This window comes from Camelus bactrianus, chromosome 11 (assembly GCF_048773025.1).
Source record: "Camelus bactrianus isolate YW-2024 breed Bactrian camel chromosome 11, ASM4877302v1, whole genome shotgun sequence".
Taxonomy (NCBI): Eukaryota; Metazoa; Chordata; class Mammalia; order Artiodactyla; family Camelidae; genus Camelus; species Camelus bactrianus.
The window spans coordinates 18495406-18505393 of NC_133549.1; the positions used below are offsets into that span (position 1 = coordinate 18495406).

Here is a 9988-nt window from a genome sequence, read left to right on the forward strand (position 1 = left end):
TCACTGTCCTAGTACCTACCCACCCAAGATAGACAGATACTAGGAACTCAAGAGTATGGAAAACCAGAGGCAAAACAAAGAAGGCAACATGCAAAACGAAGTAAAACAAAGGCAGCAAGGGAGGACAGGCTCGCCTGTCCTCTGCCCAGCAGGCTAGGAGAACTCTCCGGCTCTCCCGCAGGCTGCGTTCACCCAGTCCCAAACAGCAACCTCTTCCTGCCCCCTGCCTCCTAGCAGCCTTTACACACACTTCCTTTAATCACTTTCCACATGACACCTAGTTTTTCAATGAAATAAGTCTTGTTAATATTTTTACTATATTAAAACCACAACTATCCACAATTAATGATCTCGTCCGCTTTTGCTCACAAACACTCCCCCGCCTCCACCCACCCATCCTTGTCCTCCCGCGCGAGCATGTGTTGGGGAAAGTGTGGTGAGTCTTACACCACTTAGTACTTGAGATGTGCAAAACCACTTTAAGGTTTTTAAGAATAAGCTACTATGAAAATAACAGATCCCAACACCAACTATAAACATGCAGAATTCCACACCACTCCTCCCTTACATTAGTTAACAAAATGTACTCTAACCCGTAAGTCAGAATTAAACTCATAAAAGGTATGACACTGAAAATACAGTACCTTCACAAATGAAACCTGAGGCTGCTCTTTGGCTAACTCTGCCATCACGCCATTCATCTGGGTGCACTGCGGGGCCCATGGTGCCCAAAAATGGACCACAACGAGAGACCTGTAAATCCATAAAGTTACAGATTGAAAAAATTACAGTAGCTTTAGAAACAAGCAAATATTGATATAGATTAGATTCCATTAGCAAAGAAATCTTTAAAAAGAACTGTCTGAATTTTTTTGTACTGCTAGAATTTTGTTGTATTAAACACAGACTGAAATATGATGACTTGCAAGGTCTTGAGAGTCTTTTGGATGAATTTTCAAATTAGTGGTACTCCTTGAGTCAATACTTACCTCATATGCAGTGTTTCTGATTATTTATCCACCTCAACTACTAGCCATGTAAATCAACTATGTTTTCAGACCCTTAGGAAAGACGGAAACTAGATTTCTGCAGTCAAGGCACAATATTAGTGAAAAATGACTGCAGATGTGTTGTTACTATTAATGCTAGTATTTACTTTTTAAATGTGGTACTGTGACGAGGTGACCGCAGGGACAGGAATGAGATGTTGCAGATGAAGGTGTGCAAGCAGGAAAAAAGGGGAAAATGGAAGCACTCTTTACAGACACACTTTTTTATATTATGCTACAAAAGATTTCCTAAAAATGAATAGTATGAACAGACTAGGGGATTAATAAACTGTTGATGAAATGCTTAGGAACCTCGGTGTATATCTATCAACCGTTTTCATATAAAATTATCTTAGCAAGAGATCTTTAAGTCTACCTTCATGCTCAACTGAAAAACCCTTCAGCTTTACAGAATTCTAAGTTCAAATACAATCTCCCTCAACCACAAAAACTCTGAAAACTCAGGAAGAAAACACAGTTTACATGTTACACGGAAAAAGGAAGTAAGGCCAACTACTCTTGGGCCAGGAAAGCAGCACCAAAGTGTAACCCATTACAATCATACAGGTGAGCCAAGAAGGAGCTGACCGCGCAGTCTAGGGACTGGAAGCCAAGGGAGGCAACGCAGACCTCGGAGGCAGGAGGGGCAGGACCTGGTGACACTGGGGCACAGTAGGTTTCGGGCTCAGTGGCTGACAGCTAGTGGTGGACTAGCCGTGAATCACTGTACAGAAGCTGCCAGCTGAGAGGAAAGGACGTCCAGGGGGCCATCAGTGATGGTCTGGAGCTGAGGAAAGAAGTCCATGCTTGACCTACAGGTCTGGGAGTCAAGAAATCAGCAGTGCTGGCACCACTCTCACCCCTGCCAGAGGATAATGCAGTGGCTGAGGGCACAGCCTCTGGGGCTCATCAACCTTCAGTCAGGAGAGACGGTGGAAAAGGAGCCCAGGTGGCAGCCCAGAGGAGGGGCCTAAGAGGGTACAGCAAGGGCGAGGGTCGCACAAAAGTCAAGAAGGAAGGAGACAAGCATCCAATGCAGCAGGAAGGGTGACCGGCAACAGTGAGAGCAGCTGCAGTGGATGCAGGTGAGCAAGTTGGGCTGCAGCACGTGGCCGACAACCAAGGACGAGAAAGCAGAGACTGCTGGACACCTACTCTTGAAGGGATTCGGCTGTGAACAGAGGGGCCAAGGATCGAGGCAGGATCGAGGAATGGGCTTTTTTCAATACAAGAAATGTTCATAGTTTATTCTGTGGGGAGACAGAGCACATGGAGAGGGAGAAGCTGAAGACACGAGAGACAGCTGAGGATTCTGGGCCTTGGAGGTAGCAGGAGAGGGAAATCTAGAGAGAAAAGCTCGCCTGGAGAAGACGGACAGTCTCCTCTGGGTCAGGAGCAAAAGAGTCAAGGATTCATAAACTACAAACAAACAAATGCGTAGGTGCGGAGGCTGGGGCAAGAAGAGGGAAAGCTCAGGAAGATGCTTCTGGAAGTCCCGTTGTCCCAGGTAGGAAGCAAGGTCATTTGCTGAAACCAAGGAAAATGGACAGGGTTACAGGCAGGACTGAGGAAGAAGGGAGAGCTGCCCAGGGGCACAGGAGAGGAAAGCAGGCGGCTCTAAAGGAAGACCCTGGGAGGTGGAGATGGGAAAGGACTCGTGGGAGGGCCCCCACTCTACGGTTCTCATTGTATCCGGAACTCAGAAGCTTCAGTGTGTGCACAGGTGGGCAGAGACCACGGAGTAGTTCACCAATCACTGCTTCCTCTTCCTCTTGAGCACACGGCCAGAATACATTTCTTAGTCTTCCTTGCAGCTGGTTGGGGCCCTGGAACTGAGTCCTGGCCTGGCCTGGCCCCTCAAGACCCCCCAGTGTGAACCTCTTCCTACACAGAGCTTCTGCAGAGGAGGCAGGGGAGGCTCCAAGACCTGAAGGATGGTGCGCAGGAAAACAGGCCCACACAAGGGCTGTGCCAGAGAATGTTCATGGCAGCCTGGGACACAACAGCCAAAAGCTGCAAATAACCCAAATGCCCACAAACTAGAAAACTGCTAAATATTAATACAATGGAACACCGCTCAGCAATAAAAAAGAAACCGACTATAGATACATGCAGCAACACGGATGGGCCCCCAAAACATACTGCGCAGAACAGGCCAGACGTGGAAGACTAGGTGCTTTGTGACTCCATTTACATGAAGTCCAAGAACAGGCAGAACTAACCTACAGCGACAGAAAGCAGATCACTGGTGAGGGGCTGACGACCAGAAAGAGCCTAAGAATTATTCTTGCTTTGAATGATGATTATTTTGTGTTTATACAAATGTTAAAATTCACCATACCTGAGGGTTAAGCTCTGCACATTTTATTACAGTATGTAATACCTCAATTTCTTAAAAGTAGGATGCCACTTTTACCAGACTGAAAAAAAGATTTTTAAAATAATATTCGATGATAAAAAAGGATAAAGTGAGACAGCACTTTCATATCCTGCTGGTAAAAATTAAATTGGAAACCTTCAGAAACTTCTTACACACTTTTAAATGCCTATCCTAAGGAAGAAATTAAAGAGACAAAGATTTATGTTTATGAATACTTTCCCAGTATTTTACATATCAAATAACTGTAAAACATCCACTGTTCAACAATATAGTTTTTAATGGTCATGCAATAAAATATTATGAAGCCATTAGAAGTCATATCAAAGACTGTTTAATGACATGGGAAGATGCTCACAATATGACTACATTTTAAAAAAATTAACATAGATAGGGTGCCAAACCTCTTCACAGTATCAGCCAACGTATGTAAAAAAGAAAAAAGTACACATACACAACTTAAATTCCATTACTACTAATGTGGCTTTGAAGAGTAATTTAACTTAACTTCCACATCTATAAAACAGCAATAACTAACACCATGGGATGCTGGGAATACCAACAAAAACACGTAAGCACTCTGAAAACATGATGATGATATTAATGCTATTATTTTAAATTACGCACAACATTCTAAGAGGTAGATGCTTAAGTCCACTTTCCAATTAAGTACACGATGCCAAGCATCATAAGGACATAAACCTGAAACAAATACAAATGCTGTCACCCACTCTGGGATTACATGTGATAGTGTTCTCTCCACCTTCATGGTGGCCCAATAGGCAGGGTACATAATGTTTAAGGAGAACCTTTAGAGAAACACGAGGTTCAAATCCTAACTAATGTGATTTTAAACAATGGGATGAACCTGGGTTCTTCATCAGTAAAATAATTAGTGTTCAATAAATGGTTGTTTTCTCTATTATTACAGGTGTTGTGCTCCTACAGTTATTCCCCTGCAGATAACACCATTTATTAAAATCATAAAGTAGTAGACTGTTAAGTATTCTACAAATAGGCAAAACCATAATTACTCTGCAAATTGGTATGCATATCCCCACTGTATAAACCAGCTAAGGTTTCAGTAACATAAACAACTGATTAGATGACTTAAGTAAAATAATTTTCAATTCACATGAAGTTTTAAAATTGAGAAATTATTTGTAGACTTTAAATGATTACATTAACAAGTACTATTTAATATTCTTACATGCTTCCATTTTCACAAAAAAGTGGCAGAGATCTGTTCCTTCTCCACATTGCTTCCCATATGCCCATTTAAACTAATCACCAAGGAAAAGGTAAACCGTTTTCTGGCTCATTTCAAGCACAGGCCAGTGGCAAGAACACATCCAAATGGTATTAACATTTAAACTTCTACCCATTGTGATAATTTTAAGGGCTTTTGTATTTAAAAAGTGAAACATAAAAACAAAAACGTGAAACACATAAAAAGCAAAATAGTCTTCCAGGTGACAGTAAGATGAACACTTAGTAAGGGCAGGTCCACACAAGTCCTGCTCTTTACAAGAGGTCACTCTGGAGAACTCCACAAACGGGCTGCTATTAAGATGTGTGAAGTGTAGGATGAATCACCTTTCATCAATGAGTCAACGTCACCCCCCACTTTTTCTTTTTTAACAATTCCCACGCCGACAGAGCTGTTTCGGTTACCACTTTCAACCTCACCACTGTAAGACTGGGCCAACCACTAGTAAGACAGGAACTCACCCTTTCCCATTTTCAAGAGGCAACTCTCCCCCTCACCTGCACCCTGCATCTCCGCCACTCTCCCACAGTAATTACTGCCTGCCTCGAATTCAAATTCGGTACCGAACGGAGATCAATAAGCATTCGTGCCCGTGAACGCCACACAGGCACTCCGTCCCACACTTAAAGGACTGAGGGCTCGGGTCCTGCGAGTGCTCCGGCCGGCAGGGCACCGCGGCACGCTCACGCCGCACCCCCCGGCGGGCGCCGTCCTAACCCATCGCACCGCAAAAAGGCCCGGGTATGAAACCTGCGCAGGGGTTACAGGGCTAGCGGGGGGCTGAGCCGGGGCCCGGCTCCCAGGCTGGAGCTCCACCGTCCCCACCGGTAACGCCCCGGGAGACTGCCCAGCCCCTCGAGGCCATACCGGGGAAGCCCCCCTGCGCGCCCGCCAGCGCCGACTCGCGACAACCCACACTGTTCGGGGCTCCCCCTATCCCCAGAGTCCCCGCATCCCCGCGGCCTCCTTCCGATGCCTTCCCAAGGGCGAGGGGCACGTGCGCCCAACTGAACAGACCGCGGCTGAGCCCATTCATGAAACAGGAAACCCTCGCCTACGGCCGCGCCAGCTGACCAAGGCAGCTCGCCGGCTCCCCACCACCTTTAACGCCCCTCGTAAAGGAGGCAGCACCACCGATCCAGCCAGGCCCGCCCGCCGCCAGGCGGGAAGGGGCCGGGGTCTCCGCGCCCCTCCCGGCCCGGGGCTGAGTCACCGCGTCGCCGCGCCCGGCGGCGGGTGGGGACCTGGGCCTCGGGCGCCCGGCGGGCGGCGGGTCTGCGGCCAGACCCCGCTCCCCTTCCGGGGCGGAGGCCAGGGCTCGGGGGCCGGGGCCGCGCCGGCCGCTCCGCCCAGGCCGGGCCGAGCCGGGCCGCCCGCCTTCGCCCGCGAGGCCGGCCCCCTCGTGTCCCCTCACCGCTGCCGCCCGCCGCCCCGCTTACTTGGCTCTGAGGCGCAGCAACTCCTCAAACTGCCCCGCGGAATCGACTTCCACCACGGCCGCCGCCGCCTCAGCCGCCCCCGCCGCCATGCTGCAGCCGCCAGACAGGAGCAATCGAGCGCGGGCGGCCAGCGGGGGCGGGGCCTCGGGGAGGCTGCGCGCGGAAGCCCCGCCCCCTGGGCCCGCCCGCGCCCTGACGGCGACTCCGGGGGGCGGGGCTTCCGCAGCGGCCGGAGGGAGCGCGCGGCTCCCGACCCCGGCTCCTGAGGGTCGGAAACGTGCGCTGGGGCTCCAGACTCCCGGGGCTCCCGGAGGTCGGAGTGCAGATTCCTGCGGCTTCTGGGCCCCGGCGCTCCGTACAGCACCTGGGAGAAGGGTGTGCGCGCGTGTGTGATGTGAGTTGTGTATTTAACAACCTGAAGTCTTGATCTGAAATGAAAGGTGGGGATGGAACGGGAGGTCAGGGAAAGGGAGATTGCGCCATCTCTGAACCTCAGTACTGACAGGAGCTTCGAACTCGGTCCTGAAGGACCCGAACCCGTGCCACGGCGAGTCCTGGCACACGCGCCCCAGGCGGTGCCACCCCTGGGCGCAGCCAGCGCGCACACCCATCACCATTGTGACCTCCGGGCAGCACCGCCTGGGCAGAGGCGCCGCCTCCCGGCACCACGCTCCCAGCTCCAGGACCTCTTCCTCAGGCCTCCAGGACCCGCGCCCCTCTAACCTCGGGGCCTTCCCTGGCATCCTCCTAATGTGAACACTCCAGGTAGTGCCCTCTCACCACCTTTCCACCTCCCATTCCAATGTTTCCCACGCATTCTCGGGCCTGGGGAATCTTGTCCATGTTCCTAGTATCCTCAGCCCCCAGCCAAGAGCTCTCCCCTGCCTCCAGAGCCAGGCATTCATTTAACCTGGAAAGGGGAGAGGGGGAGAGGGCGTATCTTTTTGTCTTGTCCCCAAACCGCACCCGGCCTTGTCTCCAAAGCTCCCCTCCTGCTGTAGTTCCATCCCAATAGCCATTGCTTTCAACCAGACACTGGAGCTCCTCCTAGGGTCCTCCGGCTCTGGACTGAGCTTGAGTGCACGTTGCATGGAGCCTCCCCAGGGTGTTCAGGGCACCTGTGCGCCCTTTGACCATGTGCACATCTCGCTCGCCAAGTTAGAGCGTTGCTTGTGGTCTCCACCAGCCCCAATTCTCATCAGGGGCAGGAACTGTGTCTCTGTCCCCATGCCAGAGTTAGAGCCAGGCGCATGGTAGGTGCTCGGTTCATGCTCAGTACCTGCAGCTGGTGGAGCGGTGGGCTTGTGGAGTTCAAAGATCAATCACACACAAAAAGTAAACCGTGTGATATATCTCATTAATAATTTTTATATAGATTACATGTTGAAATACTATTTCCGATACACTGGGTTTTGTGAAACATAGTATTACATTTACCTCTTTTTCCCTTTTAAATGTGGTTATTAGAAATTTTTAAATTACATAGATGACTTTCATTTATGACTCACTTTGTATTTTCTCACAGCTCCAATGACTGAAAGTGGCTTTTAGGAGGCCAGTACATGTGTGCCTCCCTCTGAGACGTAGATGTTACTGAAGGTGGTTAAGTTACATTATTTAAAATGCAATAAGAGAGTGATAAGAAACTGTTTTGTGTCCTGGCTGTGGTGATAGATACACAAACCTAAAGGTGATCAAAATTGCACAGAACAAAAGTAAAACTGGGGAAATGGAAGAAGATGAGCCGATGATATGAATGTCAACATCCTAGTCCTGATATTGCACTGCAGTTTGAAGATGCTATCTCGGGGGAAAGCGTACATGGACTATCTCTATTATTTCTTAAGACTGCATGTGACCCTACAATTATTTAAAAATAAAAAGGTTAGTTTTCTTTAAGTAAATAAAGCCTAGAGATTCCTATGAAAACATGCAGCAGGAGAGGAGAAAATAGCATGTTGCAAAGCAGGATGTATACTCTGAAGATCATTAGACAGAATCATATGCAAATAAAACATGTAACTACATGGCTGAAGGTAGCATCAAAAAGGGTCTTTGGAAGCATGCGCCCCAAAGTGTTAGGAGAACTTGCTCCCAGAAGGTGAAAATAGAGGAGTTTTAAAGGGAGTGTTTACCTTATACACTTCCTAGTGTCGTTTGCATTTTTTCAAAGAATATGACTGACTTTGTAATTTAAAAATAACAGAATTGTAATACACTAGGGAAATATGCTATAGTAAAACTTTTTTTAAAAATGCAGTAATTGGAGGGAGGGTGTAGCTCAGTGGTAGAGCACATGCTTAGCATGTACAGGTGCTAGGTTCAATCCCCAGTACCTCCATTAAAAATAAATAAATAAATAACCTAATTACCCACCTGCCCCCACTCAAAATGCAGTAATTATCCCTTAAATGGGACTGTTTTAGAAATCCTGATTTTTCCTTTAAATGGAATTTGCTGAAAGCAGGATACACCAGCTACAGAGCACACTCCCTACGTTAAAAAAGAGATGCTGGGAAAACTCCCAGCTAACATTTCCATTTCTACCTCCTTGCCTTTTTACAGTCATCACTATTGATGTCAACAGGCCTGACGTTCAGCAGGTGAATCTCTGAGCTTTAAGATGCTCTGACTTCGGCAGCAAAGACGACTCCACTCAGCCCTGAGCCCAAGCCACATTTTGGGGGGCTGTCACACCTGAGTTACACGTATGTAAGGGTATACACAGCTATATAGTGCCTTCCAGCCTCCCAAAGCCCCCGCACGCACGTGTCTGTATCTGTCATTCCATGCTCCTTCCAGCTGATGATGCAAAACCATCAGTGCCTGCCCCCACTTGACAGCTAAGGAGACTGCCCGGACCCACAGTGGAGACGGGGCCATGCCAGCACTCCCTCCTGCACCGCCTCACGCGCTCCTCCTGCTGCACCACCACACCCCAACCGGCATGCTGCTGCTACTTCAGAGCCCAGCCCTATGTTTCTCTGAACATGTGCAGGCCCAGAGGGAAAAATTCAGCATTATCATCTTGAACTTAGTGCGTGACGACTGAAAACGGGAAAGCAAGACGTTTGCGGTGATTTTGGCCCTTGTCCCCAGTGTGGATGAATCCCAGACAGTGACATTCTGCCACCCCAATATGTAAGCATCCTTTAGCTGTGTCCTATTCCCTCTTGGAGGTGGGGGATCCATCCCTCTAGGGAACCCAGTGACCCTTGGTGCCCTCTGGGCAGAGGTCTCTCCTGGGCTCCCAGGCCTGCTTGGTCAGGAACCAGGAATAGTCGTCCCAACAGCACAGCCCTGAGAAGGATGGGACAGACAGGTTTTGCAGAGGGTACTACGTGGTACTTCACAGGCTGGGAGCATGGGGACCAGGAAGCTGGGGCTCTGGTTCCTGGAGGCTGATGTTCTGGCCTGGCAGAGCCAAAGCTCCAAATCGGACTGCAGTGGGGGCCTCCTGGGTGACAGGAGCTGCACCCTGTATCCGTGAAGTGACCCCACTTTAAAGAGGGTGTGTGTGCGTGTGTGTGTATGTGATTGGGGTGTAATTATTTTTAACAACAGCTAACATTTTACCTCTCCTGAATAGGTGAGGAAATATTTTAGCCATGCATTTTAATGACGCATCATGCCCTCCTGACCCAAATGTTCCTCCCCGGCAGGGCACAGTGCTGAGTACGAGGGGGCACAGGTAACCCACGTGGAGAAAAACACCTGGTCACTGTAGATGAAGACTTGGGATTGAATTCCCACCTGTCTGGGTCTACCTTCCAGGAGCGGAGAGGCCCACGGGGGGGTTTTAATGGGCAAAGCATGGCGTTAAAAAGTGTTGTTACTCAAGTAAAATGGCCAA

General features: G+C 49.1%; 1 protein-coding gene across 2 annotated transcripts in view; it reads right to left on the minus strand.

Annotated features, from left to right (window-relative positions):
• GLRX3 (glutaredoxin 3) overlaps window positions 1-6292 on the minus strand; it is a 29795-nt gene extending 23503 nt beyond the window's left edge. For both annotated transcript variants that reach the window (XM_074373367.1, XM_074373366.1), the window contains exons 1-2: window positions 6136-6292; window positions 645-753 (exon numbers count right to left, since the gene is read on the minus strand). In XM_074373367.1, coding sequence (XP_074229468.1) covers window positions 645-753; window positions 6136-6224 — 198 coding nt within the window. In that variant the 5' untranslated portion in view covers window positions 6225-6292. The remainder of the gene's footprint in view (window positions 1-644; window positions 754-6135) is intronic.
• Window positions 6293-9988: the final 3696 nt, after the last annotated feature.